Below are 25,952 nucleotides of genomic sequence, written 5' to 3' on the forward strand. Positions count from 1 at the left end.
TCTTACCAAATGAGCCCTAAATGTATAATATTTTTTTTTAAAAAAGTAGAATACGAGGTAGAGTACAAGAACAACAACTCAGTGAGTTCTCACAAATGGGATCACGAATGGGATCTGGGGAGGGTAAGATGTACGCAACCTTACCCCTACCCTGGAATATGAGGTAGAGTAATTATTAAAAAAGGTAGAGCAAAAAGTAATACAGAATATAGTAAGGGCCAGATGAGAAAAACAACAATAACAACGCAACCACACAGAATCGATCGTTACATAAAGGGATCTATCTTTACATTGTTATGTAACAAAGAATGTAACGATACGATATAATCAAAAATTTGAATAGCAATCAAAACATTGTATTTAGTGTAACAATATAATAAATAAAATACAATAGGTAACAACCATCCAAACAAGAACTCTAATTTTGATAGACTACAAAAATATACACCATAACCAAAATTTAAACAAGCCTGCCAAGTATTTAAGCTCCTTAATGAAATCAAGAGGTCGGCTCCTCCTCGAGTTCCATTTTGTATATTGTATATTCCCTCTCAAATAACAAAAACTCCTGTATGAAAAGAGAGCTTCAACTTTAGTAGCAAGATCTAGTTATTGCACAACAGATCAAATTAACCGGCTAACAAGACAACAAATATAATTTATCAGAAAAACAAGACAACAAATATATTAATGCTACAAGTGATGTATGCATGAGAACTAATGAGACTTTGTCAAACCTAACAATCGTTTAGTTGATAGTAGCTCTTTTCCTGTGCATAAAGGGTACAAGCCAACCAGTTAGCTTACCTGCAATTGATGATGACTGAAGAGACGAAGGAATCCAGTTTCAGGACTTGTGACAAGGTTGATCAACTCATCATGGCTATTAGGTGGATTACCAGAACCGACAAGCGACACACAGACCTAAAAATGAGTCCAACAGATCACAACTGAGAGTACAAACAGACACGTCCTTGAAGTTTTTGCTTCTATTCAAATTTTCAGAATTGTCAAATAAGATAAATGAAAATTTATGGTATAGGAATTTTGCTCTAGGTGATAGCCTACACACAATACTGTAAATAATTAGAAATTATGAGTTCGAATATCAAGCTCACCTGCATACACCGCAGAACAACTTCAGGGATGCAACACCTACGACAAAGACCATGCACTATGTAGGTTGCAGGGCCTTCAATAGAACCATCACTGCCAGAATACCAAGCATCTAATCGAGAGATTTCCAATGTAACTCCAGCTTGAAAGCGAATAAGCTCCCCTGTGACAAGGAATGAGGTACTTTATGAAGATAAATTTAATATACAAAAGAGATAAAGAAAAGGCAATGAGCTTCAGCAGAATTCTCATTTTACACATCATGCCAACTAGCACAAGAAATAATACTTTAGCATATCAAAGTAACAACATATATAAACAACATACCTCCTGCAAAACTTACAACTTCTGACATTGTAAGCAACGGGAAAAACTTCTCTTCTAGGGTAATCTAATATTTCAGTGCTCATCCACATACAGATGGCTAATATCCAATATTCCATGGCTCATCCATAAAATACCCTTTCAATTTTTATATTTTTAAGTTCAACATTTATTCCATTTGGCCCACGGGCCGGCACAGCCTAGGCTCAGTCAGACCTCAAGGGTCGGCGGGCTTTGCTTGGGCCGGTCTAAAAGGCCTCATTCTTAAATGAGGTCCAAAGATCTTAGCCAACTCTATCAAATAACGGGCTAGGCTGGGCTAAGATTTTTGGTGGACTTTGTTTTTTTCCTTTACTTTTTGTTGACAACAGTGGTGCCTGCTGCCCAGGCCGATTTCCGCGCACCTCGAGTATTCCACTAGGTATCTGCTACCTCTCACCTGCACAAGTACCCGGCAATTATGCCCACCAAAGCTTGGGCAGATGAGAAGAAATCACTTATTATTTTGTCTCTGCCGGAATTTGAACCATGATCTCCAAAGTTTGCACTCAGTTCAACGTGGTGGACATTGTTATTTAAGTAACTATGTCAATTTTTAAAGAGATACTAAAACAATAAGTAGATCAATCAAAATGGGATAGAGGAAGGAGGAAGCATCAAGTAAGCTTAGGTGAAATGACAATGTAAACACGGAAAGCGATAAAAAAGATGTTGAAAAGAAAAGTTAAACAAAAATTGGGAAAAAGAATAAGAATAAAGAATATGAAACCCAAAAACTAATCGATCAGCACGAATCAAGATGAGGCTAACACAATTTTATTTCAAGGCCGAAGATGCACAGCCCCAAACGAATGAGACTAGTTAATGGAAAAAAGGAAGAAAAAGATGGAATGCAAAATAATGACACATAACAAGTCATATTTAAAAGCACACAATAGTTTGCAGTCTTAAGATAATCTGGCCTTAAAAGGAGCTCCAAGAAGACAATTGCATCAACTGGAGGCCTAGGAAACAGGGAGAAGGCTAATCTAAAAACAAACTCACCAACTAGAGAATCTCATTACCTTTGAAGCCAGCAGCAAGCATTGCAGCAAGAATACCACCATCATGGAACTGATGTGACCCAAGACCATCCTTTTCTGTTGCCAAGCAGCGTAATACAACCTCGACACAATAGTTGTCTCTGGATGATATGGAGACGCTCACCTGCACGAACATCATGGCAATCGCCAACATTACTACATTTATATAGAAGGTCGAAGTCCTCCTAAATCATAACCTTTTGCATTGAATCCTGTTTAATGTAGAGTTGATTTTAATAATTTGTTTCAGACAGAAAAGCCTAATAAGGCTAGAGACCCATTACAGAGGTTACGAGACCTATGGCTGGATGAGCATGTGTACTAACTAGTAACTAATAACTCTTATTTTAGTTAACCTTCTGCTTTCAAAATGTCAGTGCATGTACTTCCATGTTTTATATAATCCATTGTACCAATAGACCATTGCCGCAGACTAATGTACTTACTCATGTTTAGGTACATTTGCTAGCTAGAATGCTCATTCTGACTACACCTTTTTTGGAACTGATATCTTGGCAGGGAGGCTACCATTTTAAAGCTACCATACCTTGTACACTTTTGATAGATATCTTGATCAATAGAGAAATTGACCGACGCAGTCCAAGTATAATAAAAAGTTAGACACCACAAGAAAGAGAGGAGGCTTATGTATTGAACATGTCCTCTGAGGACCAGTACAACATCAATTACAACTTCCGCATTTGACTCGACAAAAAATTAGCATACCATTATCTGGCGCTTTAATACTTCTTCCTCACTGACTGAAGAGTAAAGGGCACTCATTAACGTTGTGCACAAGGTGGCATCGGGCGCCAAACAATCACCAGATGATGAACAAAGCATCGCAGTAGCATGCAACTCGAGGAACACAGGCTCATCACTTTCCAAGATGTGATCTTCAGTTGGAACTAACCAGGGATTCTTTTGCCCTAAGACACATATTCAGCACATTAACTTTCTGGAAGCCCGGCAATTCAATTATATAAGGCCATATACTTGAGAAGAAAACCAACGAGAGGGGGAGGTGGGAAAAATGAAAACTGGGGCAAGGGGTAGGCGAATCATATTGAGAAGACAATATATCTTCCAAGACTAGACATCTTCTGAACAATTTTTTCTCACATAGGTTTCGTTCACTCACGTTGTAGAAGCAAGAGTGATGTATCAAGAGTTTCTCTAGCAGCTATAACTTCATTCTGCTTTTCCTCATCCGAGAGTTCAACTGGTGAAATTTCTGCATTCTCTAGCTCAACCTTTAACCAGTTGCGATAAGTTGCATCACATGAATAGAACTCACTCTGATTGGGCAAAAACAAAATATTACGATTATAATTTCTACAAAATTTAAGAAATAACAAGCAAACCAAAGGCGTATCCATATCTTCTTTAGAAGTCTCAAAAAAGCGTACCCAGTCCTGGAACTCCTTTAAATTCTCCGAGAACTCATGACTCTCAACAGAAACAAGATCATCTGAGAGTTGTTTCAATGGCTCAGCCAGTAAACTGAGTAAAGTATGAGCCCCGACTGGCATTGCTGGAACCCTCCACATTGAGATAAGAGCAAATTCCCGGAACAGTACGTTGCTGTGGAAGTAGTTGCAAGTCAATTCCATGATCATTTGAGTCACCTCGAGGAACATAAAATTAAAAAGAAACGAGAAACAAAAACTGACCTGTGTGTCAATGCCCGGAAAAGAAGTTTCATACTAACGGACCTAGAATTATTGACTGTTGAAGGAGGTGTAAAGCAGAGCCACTGAATTACTAAAGCTTTCTGAAGGCTCTGTAATCGATGCTGCTCTGCAACATCTGTTTCATTATCATATTTCCCGACTCTGATTTCTCGAGACCTTGAAAGAACCCTGTTTAAAATAATTACAATCTAACGTCAGTCCTTCGAAAGAACTCAATTTTGCATGTTTTCAAAATTGTGAAATATGTGTTAAGAAATAAAGGAACCTTTCGATGATATCCTCAAAACTGCCCTTTGAATCATCTTCTGGAGCAAATGGCAAGTATTCAATAGCAGAAAGGAATATTTTATACCTGACGCGAACGCTGTCAACAATGGAAAAGCTATTAAAACTAGTCTAAACCAAAACATCTGACCAAGATCCTAGTAATGATAAAGTAGAATGAACTGTTCCTGAGTCATAAAATAAGAACTCCCACAGTTTATGCAAGAACGTGTTGCATGAAGTAACAACTTACATAGCTCAATTATCTTTTTTAACCTGGATAGCAAGGATACAATCCATCAAATTAACTATAGTTAATCAAAATAATTCCCACTCACCCTTAAAGGAAGGATGATAGTAGAAGGAATAAACAAAAGAAAGACACCATTAGACTAATGTATCGTAGGCCCTAATCTTGCAATGAAAATTACTTCCATATAAACAGGTTGTATTCATACTCATTTTCCAACTTTTGGTCTTTGCATTAGAGAATGTTTCCCGAGAATGTAAATTTTTTAATTTAAAAAAAAACCACTTAAGTGACAAGTTTAGAGGGGAAGGGCATCAATTGATAAAATGACCAACAAAAGCTTTAACCCAGCTAGTCATTATGCATCCAATAGCATGCGTGGTATAAAAACTACTACTAATTAGTTGACAACCTCCTAAAGTTCCTGCCAAAATTAACAAAGGAAGATTCAGCACGAACTCATTGACTATAACACGTTGAGATTATATGGAAGATAAAAGGGGGCATTTCTCAAGAAGTTCTTTTCCAAGTTCGATCACACAAGAAAGCAAAGAAAACCCTTACACTGACCATGCACACACTCAGCAAGCGTGCAAGGGGAACATAAGGACGAGAAGAGGGGAGAAAGTCAGACGCAAAGCATGCGTTATGGCAACGACAAACACCATGTTTAGCTGACCAATATATCATAGCCTGGGGCTTTTATAGTAAGTTGTCACCAGACTTCCTGACCTAAAGTCTATACATGAACACCAGAAGTTTAAGATCACCTGCACTCTTATGCTTCTTAGTTAGTTGTTACCGGGCGCATCCCTTCAGAATTAGTAAGGAGCAAACTAAGGCCAAATTCATAATGAGTCAACCTATACTTTTGCAATAATCTATAGTTTATTTTATTGGTCAACTTTCCTTGACATCCCACTTCACCTGTGTGAGTTCATCCAATTTCTGAATAATTGGCCCCAAAGTACGAAGAAGATGGAAGTTTACTAGTACTAAACAAAAGCCTGCCAATGCAAACAGATATTTTAACAAGGCAGAAAATGTCCTCCACAACAGCATAGTAAAGTTAAGGCATCTAAAAGCTACAACACCCAGGCACAAAAGGTTGAACTGCAACCCACTAAGAATTTGTGTCTGAAGATTAAGTCTATATGCTTATGGCTTTTTGGCTATTAGGTGTACTCTTCAGGATGTCAGAGATGAAAATAGCTTGGTAGATTTAATTGACTCACTACAGGGATAGGAACTTTACAGAAAGGAATCCTTTCTTTTGTTTTTGTGTAGGAGGATTCTGACTATGTAAATATACAAGCACCGTTGTAGAGCTAGATTTTTTACTATCAATAAGAATCCATTACTTACCTGTTCAAAAAACAAAAGGAAAAAAGAATTTGCCACCGACGAAAGTCAAATACCAAAGTACCAAACACATAAAGGATCATAATACTTTTTTTTATAACCATGGTCTCGGCCAGCTTGCGCGCACCTCGGCTAATTCCAACGGGTAAAGGGTCATAATACTTAACAGCACGCTTTTTAGTACCTAAACCACACGATGGGTATTTTATGCCATAACTCATAAGCATGCCCATCAAATGAAATCTACGAAATTCCCTATCGAAAGAATAAAATAAATGGATCACCAACAACCAAAATAGGAAATAAAGAGGAATAAAAGTCAGCATTACATGGGTTTTACCTGCTATTTAGCCTTAACTCCATCATATGCACAAAGAGATCGATACAACGATGACGAGCTAACTGAGAAGCATAAATCCCAACCAACTCTTCATGTTGCTTTGTAAAAAGAAACATAGTATACCTGCAATTGCAGTTCAGACTTCAGAAGCCAACAACACAACCCTATAAAATAACAGACACTGGATATTGGACGATAACATTTGAAGATAACAATGAAAATAGTGCATTATTACTTTGATCTATCACGGGAATGAAGCAGAAAAACTAGATACAATGAAAAAGAAAATCGACAGATGAAGACATTAATTCTCCATGAAACTTGAGACGAAATGCAAATCCCAATCAAGAACAAACACAAACAACCAATATATATGAGACGTATACCAAAAAGTAGAGAACCTACATCAAGATATGATTCTCTGCACAGACACCAAATCATTTATACAGACAGGTATCTCATAGCTACATAAAAAAAAAACAAGTGGATATTCCTTAAATGGACAAAATCATTTTCAGTCCCTCCCACCGCTCTCCTTCCATGCAACCTACATAACAGCTAGCGGGGTAACCTCCCATGCCGTTGATCTTCTTTCTAGCTTTTAAGAGACCAAATGTAGCATATCTCTTATTGTACCTATATCGCCTTTTATATTCCGAAACAATTCAAAATCACCCTTCACAAACCAGGGGCCACCTTGCACTACAACAGAAGGTGATCAAGGTCTTCGCCCGAATATTTGCATTATAGCACCAATAGAATCATGCGTAGAAGGCAATATGATCTGCTTGTAGAGTGCTCGAACTAAATTTGGAACTCCCCATCTCCCAGTCTCATAGATTCCTCCAAAACCGAGGTCCCTGAAATATACCTCCCTCTTGCGCCCCTTCAGATATGTTGGATTGTCATCCCTCCCTGGTTTAATACTCTGTATACGCGAGGAAAGGAGGCCCTCAGAACCTCAAATCTGTGGTTCCAAAAGCTAATTCTAATGTCAACCCCGACCCTAAAAATGATATGCCCGCTAAAGTCTTTCCCCCTTCATGATACTCCTCCACAAGCAACAACCAAATGGCATTGTGATATTTCAAGTCCACCCCTCTTCTGTTGTGTCGTACCTCTCTGCTACCACCTCTTTGCATAAAGCATACTCCATTTCGAATCTCCACAACCATTTCCTTAGGTTTCTTGAACACCTTGATCTCTTCCGCTCCTAGCCACACATTTTCTTGGTGTCGTGTCTGCTACCACTTTACAAAATGGAACTTTCTGGTACCATGTCCAAGGGATTAAGAATGAAGATATTGATTTCTGAAATCAAGTTGCATCACATTTTATTTATACTTCAATGTTCCATGAGAGGATAAGCACATTGAAGTTGATTCTTCTTTTAATCAGTCACAAAAAGTTGATTCTCATTGTTCGTAAAAAATCAAAATCCAGATGCATCTATTCCAATTTTATTTGTACTGTGACGAGTTGGAAGATGCATTCATTCACCAAGGCTCTAGGGGGGACAAAAGATAATGTATATTTGTCGTGAACTCATTGTGTATGATCTATGTAGTCTAACTTGATTGAAAGTGTAAGAACGTGTCCAGTTTCATTGCATACAAATTTATTCGCATTATACTTTGCAATTAGGCAATTACTTATTGAAGGAAACTACAGCTAAATAATTCAAAAGGACACCTCACAATCAGTACATAGCATAGATATCGTAGACAAAGCAGTACATAGCATAGATAGATAAAGGTTGATAGGCGTTAGTCATGCATTTTCAAACTTTTAGTTTTCTCCTTAATTTTCGTGGGTACATCAAATCAAATAAGATATATTGCAAATTTGTGCTGATTTTTCTACCAACATTACATTAGATGCTATAAGCAGTGGAATTATGGCTATGTTCTCCAAACTCTCATTTTGAAGAAAAATATGAGATATATGAAAGGAGCATCAATTGACTCCCCAGATGCCTATCAATACCACCAACAAAAAGAATATGCTGCGTAATACTTACATGTGAAGAATGAGGTCACCAACTGTCAGTAATTTCTCTCTAAACTCATCCTTCATTTGATCTTCGAGCAAGTATCGGAGCACAAGCACTAAGTGTGCACCAAGGCGCATCATTTGTGGGTCACCATGAGGTCTAAGCAAAAGAAAATGTGCATTCAGCATAAATCATATCCAGCATAAAGCTCAATCTCCAAGAATAACAAGTACTTATGCATATTGTGGACTAGTCTATTACTAAACACATCATGTATAGATAGATCATTCATGTAATTCTGACTATCAAGGACATAAAGATTACTCTGTACCAGGAACCAAAAACAACAAAAGTACCCTCTAGAGGCCTTCCTTATCCCTTGGACAATTGACATCAAAAAATCTAACATGATAAAGCTGATAGAGGGGTAATCAGTATGTGACGTGTTTGTAATATTTTAAGATGAGGTGGTCACGCACAATTCAACACAGTGCCAACGTAGGCAGAAGTCTCAGTTTTGAATCTTACTACCACCCATTTACACATGGAGCTTCCACATGTTAGACTCAAGGAAAAGAATGAGACCCATAGGGAAAGAGGCGTGTCAGGAAGTACTTAAATAAATGTGTCCCGATTCTAACTACTATGTTTTAATGAGGTGAAACAATTCATCAACGTTAAATACTATTTAGAAGCTTTACAAAGACAATAAGAATCTCAAAATACTGCAGAATAACCTAGTCTTTTTGTGTATGTGCAACAAAGAGCCTCCGCCCATGTACAATAAAGTGTGAAAAGTGACTTACCTGAAGAAGGTTGCATCATCTTCAGAAGGCGATATCCAAGACCATATGATGTCCAGCAAACTTGGTATGTCTCCTAACATAAGGTTCATCTGTTCAAAAGCTTTGGTTAAAGCTGCAGAATAGATCATAGAAACTATAATACTTTTAAGATGAAACCGGTACTCAGCTAATATACACTCCCTTCCTCGCAGGAAAGATGTAGTAACTTAGAATGGGACCAAGGAGACGGACAGGATGAAAGACACTCTACTCAAAGTCATCACCTACCCAAGTAACTATATACAGAACAAAAATAAAAAGGGCAGCCCGGTGCACGAAGCATCCCGCATTCACGAAGGTTCTGAGAAAGGGCCGCACCCCAAGGGATATGATGTAGGCAACCTACCCCGATGCAAGTATCAATAGATGATTTCATGGCTCGAACCCGTGACCTATAGGTAACATAGAGACAACTTTACCATGACACCAAGGCTCCCATTCTATATGCAAAGAAAATGGAAGGAACCAGGCTTATCTGAGAATGACACAAGACGAAGTGAGGGAGAGATCTGAAATGCCAGATTTTATGGTGGAAAAAGCTATGGACTGAGCTGCATTACACAAACATACATTTGATACATATGCGTGGGTAAAGTCGTGAGAGGACTAACACCAAAATATGATATCCATGGATGTGGAAGGTAGCACGCAATGGTAGCCTATTTCTCCTTCTAAAGCATCATTCAAAATTACTTAAATCATAAGACAAGACAGGCCAAATGTTTGTGCATATAGACTCACCATGTTTAAAACATCTGGTAAGATGTCTCTCATCATTTTTTTTTGTGTGTGTAAGGGGGTGGGGGTGGGGGGACTAAATTTTAAATAGATAAAACGGACTAAAATAAATAGAGACTAACACAGATTACTCTTCTAAAGAAAAAGTAAAAAGGTTGAGAAGCGATACAAGAACATGAGCCTATACCTCAATTTGTCTCTGCTGCTCCTTGCACGATCGAGCAACAATTTCATGCACCGTATCACTAGATTACAGAGAATTTTAATTTATTTCAGATAAGGAAGTACAAAAGAAAAACCTGGAGCGAAACCGGACTGCATGAATACCTTGAATGGAGTTTCTGGAGAAGGGCAGAGAGGTGCCTAGGTTGCTGATTCACAACTTGAAGTGGCCAACTATCTGGTCCAGCAGTTGGCTGAGAAACACCATCTACAAATTCTGGGCTTCTATTAATTGCTTCTTCAAAATTCTTGAAGTGATCCCCTTCACCTGGTTGCAGGCGGGTTAATTCCACATCAACCTGGAAATCAAGCCATGATTTGGCCATGGCCCAGCAAGCAGACTGGAACAAGATAAAATTGATTTGAATATCACGAGCAACACTAGAAATCAAAGAAGTGGCTGAAGGAAAAACAAAGAGAAGAGGAAACCAACCTCCGTATAACAAATGCAGCAAATGGTTAGAAATAAGTACATCCTTTTGTTGGTTCAATTCATTAGCTAGCAGTTATGTTACTAAAGCTTGCATATTGCTACTAACTTAACGCCATAAGAGTATCAGGCACATAGAGATTTATTATCACTTTATATATAAGATATATTCTAGCCGTATCTCCACTAGTTTTATTTGTTCAATTCAATCTAGCAGATACATCACTAAAGCACTTGAAGCAAACTTGGGAAATATAATCAATAATCTACAATTCAGGAGAGTGTTAGCATATGCCTAGGTTTAAACATATAAAATTGGCCAGGTCGCAATGATGGACCAGGACCATAGTACCATACTTATACATATTTCTTAAGAAAATATGTAATTCATTTTAAAAAATCTTATGTCACATTTTTACATTTCATTTTGATCAAGTAATAAATTTATAGAATTTGGAAGAAAAAACACCTATATACAACTGTATAGGCATACAACTTTACATTCATAATTTCTTTGTCAATTTTTCTTTTTTTTGAAATTTATTTCCGAGTGAATAAAAAATTGAGGAACAAAACATATACGGTTATTTGAAAAATTAAATTAATATTGAAAAGATAAAGTAAAGGGCAGGCCCAATCAGAATACCAGATAACCGGTGAATATGCCTCCCCAAGGGGTTAGGGTCTAGTTTCCCTTGACAAAGCCTCCTAATTTTAACGTTTTTAGCCACTCATGGACTATGTGCCAATTTCTTAGGGGCGTATAGATCTATCCCCTTTTCATGCATAGATCTATCCCCTTTTCATGTGCCAATTTTTTTTTTTTTTGAAATTTATTTCAGAGTGAATAAAAAATTGAGGAACAAAACATATACGGTTATTTGAAGAATTAAATTAATATTGAAAAGATAAAGTAAAGGACAGGCCCAATCAGAATACCAGATAACCGGTGAATATGCCTCCCCAAGGGGTTAGGGTCTAGTTTCCCTTGACAAAGCCTCCCAATTTTAACGTTTTTAGCCGCCCATGGACTATGTGCCAGTTTCTTAGGGGCGTATAGATCTATCCCCTTTTCATGCATAGCTAGAATAGATTATATGTGTTTAGGTTCATTCTACAGAGATCATGCAATAGTTAGCAGCTACCATAATTAAGAATATTTTTTTGGTAAGGTAAATAACTTTATTAACGGGAAACTGTGTATACCAAAAAGAGAACCTACACCAAAATATGGTTCTCCACAATAGAGACCAATTCCTCTATACAAATAGGGACCTCATGAGTAAAAAAGAAACAAAAAGACTACTTTGAAATTTTACAAAATCTTGTTCCACCCCTTCAAATGCTCTCCTATCTCTCTCTTTCCAAATAACCCACATGATCGCAAAGGGAGCAACAGCCCATTCCCTTAGACTTCTCTCCCCCACCTCCTGTGAGGCCAACTTTGTAATGCCTCCTTCACTTTACCCGGCATCACCAATTGCATCCCAAACAAATTAAGGACCACCCTCCACAATCGATTAGCCACTTGATAATGCAATAGAGGATGAATCTTCGCCCGACATCACAAATTATAATTAGAGAATATATCAAAGAAATTGAATGATCCGACGATCATATTGAAGGCCCTTTGTCCCAATCTCAATGTCCCCTTCTAGGAGAAGCTTTAAGACATGACAGATATGACCAGAATCTGTATAATATGCAAGACTAGCAAAGTTTCTAGGAGAGAAACAATCAACATGCAGCAGTATTTTCAATCCAAAGGCTACCATGCATTTAGTATTGTGAGAAATGCACGGGAGAAAATATTATTGATTAATATTGACAATGATACAATGAGCCCTATATATATATATAATACATGCTCTACTCCTAATACATATATAATACATGTCCTACTCCTAATACATATGGGATTAGGGTTATTTACTACTATTTAACTATCAAACTAACACTCCCCCTCAAGTTGGTGCATATAAATCATATGTACCGAGCTTGTTACGTATATAATTAATACGAGGACCAGTGAGGGACTTGGTGAAAATATCAGCAAGCTGATCATTCGACTTCACAAATTTTGTAGCAATATCTCCCGAGAGTATCTTTTCTCTAACAAAGTGACAGTTAATCTCGATGTGTTTAGTTCTCTCATGGAACACTGGATTTGACGCAATATGAAGAGCGGCTTGATTATCACACAAAAGCCTCATCTGACTAATCTCACCAAATTTCAACTCATTGAGCAACTGTTTGATCCAAATTAGCTCACATGTTGCCATAGTCATTGCTCGATATTCTGCTTCTGCACTAGATCGAGCAACCACATTCTGTTTTTTGCTCTTCCAAGACACCAAATTTCCTCCTACTAAGACACAATATCCAGACGTAGAACGTCCATCAGAAGGTGATCCTGCCCAACCAGCATCTGAGTATCCAACGATCTGCTCATGGCCTCGATCCTCAAACAATAAGCCTTTACCTGGAGCTGATTTTATATACCGAAAAAAGCGGACAACTGCATCCCAATGACTATCATTAAAAATGAGCTGATTTCAAATCCTGACTCACAACGCTCAATGGAAAGGAAATGTCAGGTCTAGTCACTGTGAGGTAATTTAATTTACCAACCAACCGCCTATATCATGCAGGATCGCTAAGAGGCTCCACCTGTCCTGGCAAAAGTTTAGAATTCGGATCCATCGGAGTGTCAACAGGTCTACAACGTGTCATTCCTATCTCTTCAAGAATATCTAAGGAATACTTCCGTTGTGAGATCACAATACCTGAGCTAGACGGAGCGACCTCAATACCCAGAAAATACTTTAATCTGCCCAGATCCTTAGTCTGAAAGTGCTGAAAGAGATGTTGCTTCAACTTACTAATACCATCCTGATATTTGCCGATAATAACAATATCGTCAACATAAACGACCAGATAAATACAGAGATTTGAAGCAAAATGTCGATAAAATACAGAGTGATCAGCTTCACTACGAGTCATGCCAAACTCCTGAATAACTGTGCTGAACTTACCAAACCAGGCTCGAGGAGACTACTTTAGACCATAGAGGGACCGGCGCAACCGACACACAAGGCCACTAGACTCTCCCTGAGCAACAAAACCAGGTGGTTGCTCCATATAAACATCATCTTCAAGGTCACCGTGAAGAAAAACATTCTTAATGTCCAACTGAAAAAGATGCCAATGGCGAACAGCAGCCATGGATAGAAAAAGACGCACTTATGCAATTTTAGCCACGAGAGAGAAAGTATCACTGTAATCGAGTCCAAATATCTGAGTATACCCTTTGGCAACAAGACGAGCCTTAAGTCGATCAACCTGGCCATCTGGACCAACTTTGACTTCATACACCCAACGACAACCAACAATCGATTTACCCGAAGGAAGGGAACAAGTTCCCAAGTACCACTCGTATGTATAGCAGACATCTCGTCAATCATAGTCTGTCGCCATCTGGGATGACACAGTGCTTCACCTGTAGACTTAGGGATGGAAACAGAGGACAAAGATGACACAAATGCACAATGGGGTGATGACAGACGATGGTAACTTAAACCGACATAATGAGGATTAAGATTAAGTGTGGACCGTATACCTTTTCGTAGTGCAATCAGTTGATTAAGAGGAGACAAGTTGCAGTATTAGCAGGGTCAGGTGCAGGACGTGAATCAGCTTCGTCTGATGCTGGGCACGGACGACGATGATAAGTCAGGAGTCGTGGAGCTGTAAAAGATTGAACTGGACTAGGTGGTGGCACTAGAGCTATAGTTAGTGGAACTGGACCAAGTGGTGGCACTGGACTCGGTGGTGGCACTGGAGCTATAGGTGGTGGAGCTGCAACTGGAACTGTAGGTGGTGGAGCTATGGAAGAAGATGAATGGGAGATAGGGACTGAATCTCCAAAAGAAGGAACTGGTAGCACCTCAGAAATATGTAAGTGATTAACTGGACCTGAGAAGTATGATTGGGTTTCAAAGAAGGTAACATCAGCAAACATAAGAAATCGCTGAAGGTCAGGAGAATAACATCGATATTCCTTTTGCGTTCTCGAGTAACCCAGAAATATGCACTTAAGAGCACGAGGAGCTAACTTGTCTTTTAATAGAGTAAGGTCATGAATAAAGCACGTACTCCCAAAGACACGGGGTGGAAGAAAGAACAAAGGTAAGTGGAGAAACAGGACAGAGAATGGAACTTGATTTTGGATAGCTGAAGATGGCATACGATTAATAAGATAACAAGATGTAAGAACTGCGTCTCCCAAAAAACGCAGCGGAACATGAGATTGTATGAATAGGGTACGAGCAGTTTCAATAAGATGTCTATTCATTCTTTCAGCTACCCCTTTTTGTTGGGATGTGTACGGTCAAGATGTTTGATGAATAATCCCATGAGAGTTCATAAACTGCTAAAATGGGGAAGACAAATACTCTAGGGCATTATAACTACGAAATGTGCGGATAGAAACCCCAAATTGATTTTGAATTTCAGCGTGGAAGGTCTGGAAAATAGAAAACAACTCAGATCAATTTTTCATCAAAAATATCCAAGTGCACCTGGAATAATCATTAATGAAACTAACAAAGCAGCGGAATCCCAAGGTAGAACTGACCCGACTAGGACCCCAAACATCTGAATAGACTAAACTAAAAGGTGACTGCTCGATTATCAAGACGCCGTGGGAAATGGGAGCGAGTATGCTTACCGAGCTGACATGACCCACACTCTAGAGTGGACAATTGAGATAAGCCAGGTACCATTTTCTGAAATTTTGACAAACTGGGATGTCCTAACCGTTTATGTAATAAATTTGGTGAATCAGTAACGGGACAAGTTATTGGAGGAAAACAAGATGCGAGTCCATGTGATTTTGCAAGGATAAGGTAATAAAGTCCATTTGATTCACGTCTGGTACCAATGATCCGCCATGTACTGCGTTCCTGTATAAAAACAAGGTCATCAAGAAATAAAACAACAGATTTAAGTGATTTGGCTAAGCGACTAACGGCTATGAGATTAAAAGGACTACCAGGAACATAAAGAACTGAGTCTAAAGGTAAGGAAGGAAGTGGACTTGCTTGACCTACTGCAGTTGCCATGGCTTGAGACCCATTGGCCATTGTGACTGTTGGAAGAGATTGAGAATATGAAATACTAGTGAAAAGAGATTTGTTACCAGAAATATGATCAGATACACCTGAATCAATGACCCAAGACTCAGAAGGTGAAGATTGGGAGACACAAGTCATGCTACTATTTGTTGGAACAACGGAGAATCCTGAAGATGTCTGTTTACGTGCTTTTTACTGAAGGAACTCAATATAATCCGGTAAAGAAACCATCTGGATTGGATTCAATGCATTGGATCCAACAAATTGTGTCTAAGGCTTCTAATAAGAATGACATTATAATGTTTTTTTTTTAGAATAAATAAGAATGACATTATAATGTTCACGCCGGAAAAAATCATAAATTTTTCTTCAAATCACTTATCACGCCAGAAATCACAGTTCACACCGGAAAAATATAAAAGTTGTCGGAATTAGGTTTAAATTGGATGGGTAGGCTCGGAATTGCAAGACAATTACACCGTCCAAAAGAAACTTTTTCAAATTCTGGTCGGAACAGCCCTCACGAGCCGGCGCGTGGGACAGACGCGCCGCCGGTAGCAGAACTCCAGCAGGCGCGTGGGTGAGTGTTTTCAAGTGGTTTTTTCTGGGTTTTGGTCGCCTATCTCTTGGGAACCTTTTGGTGGTATTGGATTTCGCACAGTGTTAACACTGATAATTAGTGATTAACGCAAATAGTCACTTAGGTAACCGGAAAATCTCACGGTGACTGAGTTCTTTCTTCCCGGATGTCGCTGGAATGACGCACAACAATCTATTCTCACCAAAGCTCTGATACCATGTGAGAATGCACGGGAGAAAATATTATTGATTAATATTGACAATGATACAATGAGCCCTATATATATCTATTTATATATAATATATGTCCTACTCCTAATACATATGGGATTAGGGTTATTTACTACTATTTAACTATCAAACTAACAAGTATCATGCAGATTAAAGAACGGAAAGTACTGCATTACGAAATGGACAAATAACAGGAATGTTATACCTCCCAATCCCTACATGTTGGAAGAATGCGTTTCAGGTTACTGCACTGGGTTGCATATACTGCTGCTTCATATTTTCCGCCACCTTGATCTGCAATTTTCTTCAATGTAGAGAAGAAAACAAGTTTCATCAGTTCAAATACAACACAACCACACCAGCACATCCATAGACGGAGAACATGCGCTCTCAAACATAATCATGACGCAAAAGGCATAACAGAGACAGATATCCTTAAACCCAATGTCTCTTGCATAATAATAAATTATTTTTGGACGAGAAGAAAGCTAGATACTGAACAGGAAAACCCCATCACTTTAACCCTATTTCCTACCTCTGAAGCACAATAGCAAGCCCATTTCCAGAGACGCCATTGATGACCGAGTCCACTTTCCAGCTCAATGGCCTGTAAGGTTCTGTTCTTGCCATTTCTTACCAGGGCTTCAATGGATGGGAACTGATCAAACCCTCCAAATGGAGATAGTGTTGCAGCTCTCCATGACTGTCAAGTCAATGTTTTTATCAGAATAAAGGATACGGTGTCAAACTTCCCTAAAAGATTGGCATACCTGTCCAGCAGACCGGCAGAGGCTGCATGCTTCTTCCAGTCTCCCTGCCCTTAACAGAGTCCAGACATCCTCCAGAAGAGATTCATCTTGTTTCTATGGGTACAAGATGTTTTTCAATGCAAAAAGAGCATCACATGCCATCAGTTAATGAGATATGTAGGCACCATGAAAAACCCACCAATATGAACCTTCTAATGTTGGCTACAAAGATCATGGTTTTTCCATTTCTTGTTCTCCACCCTCTCCCCACGTCCCCATTCTCATGTAATTTACCAATAAAGAAAACAGGGAAACCAGAGACACTTAATAAACTATGCACAAATCGAAAAGGACTACCAAGAATGAACTGAATGAAGATAAGCATAATGCAGTTGAAAGAAGATACGAGATACCCAGGAGAAAGAAGCTGAAGCATGGTGGTTTCTGCAATATGTAAATGTATGCCTACAGTGATATGATCAAAGGAAGAGAGAAGGTCTTCTAATAATCCTGACATCTAGAGATAGCTTTTCTGTCAATAGCGAAAAATTTAACAAATTTTCACCATCCAAAATCATCCAGGAGGAGATAGACATGGAGACACATGCAAATAATTAAGTCAATTTCTTTGCAAGAGCATACTTTGTCATCAGGCAATTGCTGAGCATGTTCACGCGTAGGAGCATCAAAGTCCAAGTGATTAATTGTCCTTTGATTTGGAACACCTTTCTTCAGGAACCGTTGAGTGTGATGCCAAATTCCGGAACTAGGGAGATAGGTGCCAACATGAGAGCCACGCACCTGCAAAGGTAAATAAGCATAATTAGAAACAATCACCATTACAAGATTTCATGAAAAAAGGAGTAAAAATATGTCAACTGTGCAATTAGACATGGTACTGAAGTTATGAGCAGTCTTCCCATTAAAATTTTGGTGTTTATGCTAGATAATTAAACAAACAAATAAACCATCAAACTCATCTCTAGCACACACTATGATTCCAGCAGTGCAAACAGGTGAAAAAAGTAACCTCCCTTAGTTCCAAAAGAGAATGTAGCAAGAGAAAAAAAATAAGAGATTTTGAAACTTTTGTAGCAATTACAGATAACCCAACAGACGAATCTAATTAGAAAATCTGATGTACAATCAAGGATCTTATCCCAAAAAAATCTAGGAACAAAAACCTCTTTATCCGGACTGTCATATACTTTTTTCTCCTTTTTTATTTCATGCATCCCTTAGACTGTCTTACGATAAAATTTGAATTAAGTGCTTGGCATTCCCTTGCCTCAAGCTAAATCATTCAAAAATATATAGAACTGGATGGTTATGTACGTCTACCATCTAGGAAAAAGATATTGTGCAAAACAGTACAGCTTAACAACATTGGTTTTCCACCTATAAAATTTTAATTTCTCCGTGTTACACTTTAAAACCAGACTTCTCTACAGGTGCAATGTCCATCTAAGAAGCATGGATTTCCCTACATAGAGGTCAAAAGAAGCTAAACCCTCATATCATTTCCACACAATCATCCTTATTCCCTGAGTAACTTTGCCCAAAATCACAAGATCTTAGGCAATTCCCCAGACAATGTACAGCAAACTCAGCTTGCTGAAGCTTAGTTAATAACTGAATCTTGTTAACCAGCTTTTGCCTCAATTTAACATTTCAGAAAGGTAAGTTATTTCCATGATTTAAACAATTTAACACTTTCTTTTATAAGGCCAAACAAGTCGTGACTGATATAACCATGTTTCCTCTTGTTATCATACAGTAGATCAGCCTGTAGTCTCTCCAGCTCAATTCCCATACACCGACTGGAGAAGCTTTTCTAGTGTTTGACATTGTTTTTACCCAGGCATAAATCTGCAAATAAATTTGAACAGGAGAGCCAGAAGGAGTAGAAAAAAGAGGATATTTGGGTCAAACTTCCCAGTTAAGTAGCATAATTTTTGTTTTAATTACCTTTTGAGATGATGATCAATCCCTGCTATGCTGGCTAATGCATACGTTCAGGGAAGAAAATGGAAACCAAAGACCAACAAAATTTTAACTTGAAAACTGGCCATGTCAATTCAATTTGGGAAACTGCAACACATAGGGCACAATAATTTCCTTCCAGCTAATTGGTTGTCTCTCCAACCAAGCCATACTTCACTTGTTAATGTTGAATGCAATGCCTACACTAGGTGAAAAACTGAAAATTATACTTTTCTTTGTCCGCAAGCATAAATAACAACAGTTGGACAGTCACATTCTACTCTTGGCAGAACTACAGTTCGTGGAATCATGAGGGAAGAAGAGAATCTACTATCGAAGACTAGGAATTCCAACAGATAACCCAATGATTAAAGGCGCTCTAAAGCTAGGTGCAACTTAGCTTGGTGATTTGCCTAACCAAGCTGGCGCTATGATACTGACACCAAAACTCAGAGGAGTGCGCCTCACCGCCTAAAGTTTGTCTTAAAGAGGGTGGTAACAACAAAAACAAACCCAGAGTATTTCCATAAATGGGATCTGCGGAGGGCAGTGTGTACGCAGACCTTACCCCTACCTTATAAAAATAGAGAGGTTGTTTCCGATAGACCCTTGGCTCAAGGAACAGTGGAGATAAAGCAACAAGTAGCAAATAATAGTAACAACAATATATTAAGTTAACGGGCGCAAATGACACGGCATGTAATAGTAAAGAACCATGAAGAAACATCTTGGAGACAAAAATCAAGGTGTCAATGGTTAAAAGAGGGTGACAGGAACACAAAGTACTTCCAATCAATTGCCAACTCTCACAGAAGATTCAACAATATCGACAAGCTCCAGGTGGATGATGAATTAATAGAAGACAAAGCAAAAATCAAAGAAGAGATTCTGAGCTTCTAACCTGTACACAGAGAATGAGGGATGGAGACCTAGAGCTAATTTTGAAGAAGTTGCTACACTTTCGGGGGAAGACAAGGAGATGCTAGAGAAAGCGTTTGACGAAGAAGAAGTGCATAATGTTATTCTTTCATGTGCCCCAGATAAAGCTCCAGGTCCAGATGGCTTCACATTGGCTTTTTTCCAAAAATCCTGGGAGTTTATCAAACCGGAGGTGATGGGGGCTCTCAACCATTTCCATCAGCAATGTTACATGGTGAGATCATGCAATGCTTCTTTCATTGCCTTGATCCCTAAAAAGAAAGGGGCAATTGAGCTCAAATACTATAGGCCAATAAGCCTTATTGGAAGTGTTTATAAGATTGTGGCCAAGTTGCTAGCAGAAAGGCTGAAGAAGGTTATTGGTAAACTTGTGTCCAGTCACCAGAATGCCTTCATCAAACATAGACAGATCACATATGCAGCACTTATAGCTAATGAGACTTTAGATTGGAGGATTAAAACAGGGGATCCTTGTATTATGTGCAAGCTGGACATAGAGAAGGCTTTTGACAAACTAAACTGGTCCTATCTAATCTCTATACTGAGGAAGATGGGATTTGGAGACAAATGGATAAGGTGGATCAGATTCAGCATCTCAAAAGTGAAGTACTCAGTTTTAGTCAATAGGGAACCAGTGGGCTTCTTCTCCCCTCAAAGAGGGATCAGGCAGGGAGACACACTCCCCCCTTTCCTGTTCATTCTAGCCATGGAGGGACTAAGCAAGATGCTAGAAAAAGCCAGAGAAATGCAGTGGATTCAGGGATTAAAAGTAGGCTCCAATATTGGGAACTCAGTCACCGTTTCTTACCTGTTATATGCTGATGATACTTTGATCTTCTGTGAGGCAGATAAGTCGCAAGTTATGTATACTTTGATCTTACCTGTTATATGCTGATGATATGCTGTTGCTTTTTTGAGCCGAGGGTCTCCTGGAAACAGCCTCTCTACCCTTTGGGGTAGGGGTAAGGTCTGCGTACATATTACCTCCCCAGACCCCACTTGTGGGATTTATACTGGGTCGTTGTTGTTGTTGTCTATGTACCTGAACCTCACTCTTCTCCTCTTTGAAGCTCTGTCAGGGTTACATGTAAATGTGCTGAAAAGCATAATTTATCCTATCAATCAGGTGCCTAATGTGGAGGAGCTGGCAGGCATTATGGGTTGCAGCATTAGGACTCTACCTACAACATACTTGGGCCTACCATTGGGTGCTAAGTTCAAAAACTGTGAGGTATGGAATGGGATTCATTGAAAAATTTGAGAAGAGACTAACCTCCTGGCAGCTTCAATATATATCCACGGGTGGCAGATTAACTCTCATCAACAGTGTGCTTGACAGTATACCAACATACTTCATGTCATTGTTTCCCATTCCAAAGAAAGTACTAAAGCAATTGGACAGAACCAGGAGAAACTTCCTATGGGAGGGAAATAGCAACACCCACAAATTTCATCTAATAAAGTGGGACACAGTCACTCAGCCGAAATGCAATGGAGGATTGGGAGTTAGAGATCTAGCAGCCCACAATAAATGCCTATTAATGAAGTGGCTTGGGAGATTTGGCACGGGAGAATCAAGCCTATGGAAGGAAGTGATCATTGTCAAGCATGGGAAAAGAGATAACTGGAGCACTAAAAGTTCTAATGCACCTTATGGTGTGGGTCCTTGGAAGTACATTAGTAAATTCGGGAGTGAATTTTTCCAGTACATCCACTTCAAACCAGGCAATGGGGCTCACATAAGATTCTGGAAAGATAAATGGCTAAACAACTCTTCACTCATGGATGAGTTTCCTAGCCTATATCAGATTGCTCTACACCAGAACTCCTCTATAGATCAAAACAGAAATGGTAGCAACTGGGATGTTCACTTTAGAAGAGCAGTGCAAAACTGGGAAATTGATAGCCTATTTGATTTGCTAGCAAAAGTGGAGGGGTACAATATTGATGTGAGCCAACCAGATAACATATGCTGGGGAAGCAAGGGCACCTTCACAGTAAAAGAATGCTACAGGCAGACTGATTCCAGAACCAGGTGTTAGATGCATGGCCCTGGAAGTTAATATGGAAGACCAAACTGCCTATCAAAGTCATTTGCCACAACTGGATTGCCCTCAATGAGGCCTGCTTAACTCAAAACAACCTCAACAGAAGAGGTTTCCAGTTGGTCAACAGGTGTTATCTATGTCTGAGAGATGCAGAAACTGTCAACCACTTATTTTTGCATTGCCCTGTGGCTTTTGACCTTTGGAATATGTTCCTTTGCATTTTTGGCTTGATTTGGGTCATGCCACAGAATATGAAAGAGGCACACTTGAGCTGGAGTTTATGGAGAGTTGACAAGACCATCAAAAAAATCTGGTTGATGATCCCTGGTGCTATTTTTTGGTGTTTATGGAATGAAAGGAATAGAAGATGTTTTGATGGAATCTCAACTCCAAATCACACTCTCAAAGCTATTTGCCTACTCAATCTTTTTTGTTGAACTAAATTAGCTTCTGTAATTAGCACTGACCAATTTTTGGACTTTGTTAGCTCCCTGGTCTTAGATTGACATTGTAAAGGGAGCTACAATTCTTATTCTTTTTTCTGCATTTCATTACTTTTGTAACGTGCATCTTCTTGATGCCTTTTGCTAATGAAACACCTTATTTCATCAAAAAAACAAAAAGTAAAGAACCATGAATAAGATAATACAAAAATAATCCTAGTACTAGTGTTAAGCCTATAAGGAACACACTACTATCTGTCAACCTACAACCCTAATCCTCGACCTCCCCACCTTTCTATCATCGGTCATATCCTCGGTAAGCTGGAGCAATAACATGTCCTGCCTAACTACCTCTCCCCAATACTTCTTAGGGCTGCCCCTTCCCTTCCTCGAACCCGCAATGGACAACCTCTCACACCTCCTGACCGGAGCATGATGCTACTCTTCAAATGCCCGAACTATCTCAGCCTCAACTCCCGCAAATTATCCTCCACCATGCCACTCATACCTTGTCCCTAATAACTTAAAGAGGGTGGTGCACATAATAAATATAAACTATATACAAATAGTTAAGGAACGTCATAAATGAAAATGTTAAATGAATGGTCATATAAAATAAAATTCTTCTTTTTATCAAATAAATTTAAGTATAAAAAAAATTATATAGCTCTTGCACATTGCATCCACCCCTATCTAAGAACTTAAGGAGCTGATAAAATATTCCAGAATATAAGATATTCAGATGCTTCGTGCACCGGGCAGCCCCTTTATGTTTTGCTAAATCCAGATGAATGGACACAGCTTTTATAAAGTCGATTTCAAATTATTGGAGAATGAGGTATAGTTGACTTATTGCATTTTTTCCAATTCTTTTGACTATATAATTGTTATTTGTGTTTTCTAAATACCCATTTTTTCCTGGTGTTACACATTATTTTCATTGTTTCTTCGTGTGTGTTCCTTCATTAAACCGAGTGCTTTAGTTGCACTTAGCAGTTTGCACTTGCCCAGCAGATCTTGGCCCTTTTCACACTTTTTACCCTTTTTAACACCAAAAGAACCACAATGATGCTGATAAAAGTACAATCAGTGTGTACAAATAGAGAAAAAAATATCAATGCAGCCTCCCTACAGTAATCATGAAGACAATACCAACCATCTTACTTAGTCGATGTACCTTAGTATAGTTATGTTTACTCCCCACATATTCCTTGGTCAGAGCGACAAACCTTAGACTATTTACCTTTACTCCCACACATGAGCTACTTTAATGGTTTCCTCAGTGAAGTCTTCTCACCACAATTCAACCATAATGCAGGTTAACAAACAAAGAGACCTCGGATTGACTCAATTAAAGCTTTACTAAAAAAAAATTTGACCAAGTACAAGACCGAATAGACTCAGCTTGGACGAGTCGAAGGACCGAGGACAAAGAAGTATAATTTTGTTGACTAGTTTTACGATACGCCCATTGTGCGTGTACCCCATATCAATGAGTATAATTTTTTTTAAAATCACACAAATAATATTAAACCATGTGATTGAATTATAAAACAACAACAACAACCGAGTAAAATCCCACTAGTGGGATCTGGGGAGGGTAATGTATACGCAGACCTTACCCTTACCCCAAAGGAGTAGAGAGGTTGTTTCCGAAAGACCCTCGGCTCAAGAAAACAAAGAGACGAGAGGAGACAATATTAGTTTCACCACAGAAATCATAGGAAAAATAGGAACAACATGAAATCCAGAAGAAAGATGCAAAGCAAAAGTGATGACTAGTAAATAGGTCCTGAAGTGAAATAGTAAGACACAACATTGCCACTAGCTATCTTACACAAAAACCCTACCAGACTAGGCTCACAAAGGTACAAAGTAAGGCAAGACTCAACTACCTCCTAACCTACAACCCTAATACTCGACCTCCACATCTTCCTATCAAGTGTCATGTCCTCGAAAATCTAGAGCCTCGCCATATCCTGTCTGATCACCTCTCCCCAATACTTCTTAGGCCACCCTCTACCTCTTCTCGTGCCCTCCACAACCAGTCGCTCACACCTCCTTACCGGAGCATCTGGGCTTCTCCTCCGAACATGCCCGAACCATCTGAGATCGCTTCCCGCATCTTGTCATCAATGGGAGCCACAAGCACCTTCTCCCGAATATCATCATTCCTAATCTTATCCATCCTAGTGTGCCCGCACATCCACCTCAACATCCTCATTTCTGCTACTTTCATCTTTTGGACATGTGAGTTCTTAACGGGTCAACACTCAGCCCCATACATCATAGCCAGTCTAATCACCGCTTTATAGAACTTACCTTTGAGTATCGGTGGCACTCTCTTGTCACACAGGACTCCAGATGCTAAACTTCACTTCATCCATCCTACCCAATACGGTGTGTGACATCTTCGTCGATCTCCCCTCCCCCTGGATAACCGACCCAAGGTACTTGAAGCTGCCTTTACTTGGGATGACATGTGATTCAAGCCTCACATTCACGCCTACTTCCCCCGGCTCAGCGCTGAACTTATACTCCAGGTATTTCGTCTTCGTCCTGCTCAGCTTGAAACCCTTAGACTCAAGAGCCTGTCTCCAAACTTCCAGCCTCTCGTTAACACCGGCTCGCGACTCATCAATCAGAACTATGTCATCGGCGAATAGCATGCACCATGGCACCTCCCTTTGAATATGGTGTGTTAATGCATCCATCACCAGGGCGAATAAGAACGGACTGAGCGCAGAACCTTGGTGTAACCCCATTACAACCGGAAAATGCTCAGAGTCGCCTCCTACTGTCCTAATCCGAGTCTTAGCCCCATTGTACATGTCCTTAATCGCCATAATGTCGGGAATCGATACATTTTTTGCCTCTAAGCATCTCTAGAGAACTTCTCTAGGAACCTTGTCATACGCTTTCTCTAGGTCAATAAACAACATGTGCAGACCCTTCTTCCTCTCTCTGTACAGTTCCACCAACCTCCTAACAAGGTGTATAGCTTTTATAGTAGAACGACCCGGCATGAACCCGATCTGGTTGTCGGATACAGACATTGTCATCCTCACCCTCGCTTCAACCACCCTCTCCCACACTTTCATGGTATGACTCAGTAATTTGATACCCCTATAATTGTTACAACTCTAGATATCACCTTTGTTCTTATACAATGGAACCACCGTACT

General features: G+C 39.3%; 1 protein-coding gene across 2 annotated transcripts in view; it reads right to left on the reverse strand.

Moving 5' to 3' along the window:
• Positions 1-238: 238 nt before the first annotated feature.
• Positions 239-25,952, reverse strand: part of LOC107762287 (nuclear pore complex protein NUP107) — a 47,369-nt gene continuing 21,655 nt past the window's right edge. For both annotated transcript variants that reach the window (XM_075241402.1, XM_075241403.1), the window contains 18 exons: positions 17,997-18,155; positions 17,376-17,468; positions 17,141-17,308; positions 16,811-16,909; positions 10,336-10,571; positions 10,196-10,253; positions 9,232-9,320; positions 8,453-8,584; positions 6,433-6,555; positions 4,482-4,580; positions 4,196-4,384; positions 3,932-4,106; positions 3,664-3,820; positions 3,249-3,451; positions 2,505-2,646; positions 1,119-1,279; positions 808-924; positions 239-568 (listed from right to left, as the gene is read on the reverse strand). In XM_075241402.1, the coding sequence (XP_075097503.1) occupies positions 500-568; positions 808-924; positions 1,119-1,279; positions 2,505-2,646; positions 3,249-3,451; positions 3,664-3,820; positions 3,932-4,106; positions 4,196-4,384; positions 4,482-4,580; positions 6,433-6,555; positions 8,453-8,584; positions 9,232-9,320; positions 10,196-10,253; positions 10,336-10,571; positions 16,811-16,909; positions 17,141-17,308; positions 17,376-17,468; positions 17,997-18,155 (2,469 nt within the window). In that variant the 3' untranslated portion in view covers positions 239-499. The remainder of the gene's footprint in view (positions 569-807; positions 925-1,118; positions 1,280-2,504; positions 2,647-3,248; positions 3,452-3,663; positions 3,821-3,931; positions 4,107-4,195; positions 4,385-4,481; positions 4,581-6,432; positions 6,556-8,452; positions 8,585-9,231; positions 9,321-10,195; positions 10,254-10,335; positions 10,572-16,810; positions 16,910-17,140; positions 17,309-17,375; positions 17,469-17,996; positions 18,156-25,952) is intronic.

The sequence above is a fragment of the Nicotiana tabacum genome, chromosome 20 (genome assembly GCF_000715075.1).
Source record: "Nicotiana tabacum cultivar K326 chromosome 20, ASM71507v2, whole genome shotgun sequence".
Taxonomy (NCBI): Eukaryota; Viridiplantae; Streptophyta; class Magnoliopsida; order Solanales; family Solanaceae; genus Nicotiana; species Nicotiana tabacum.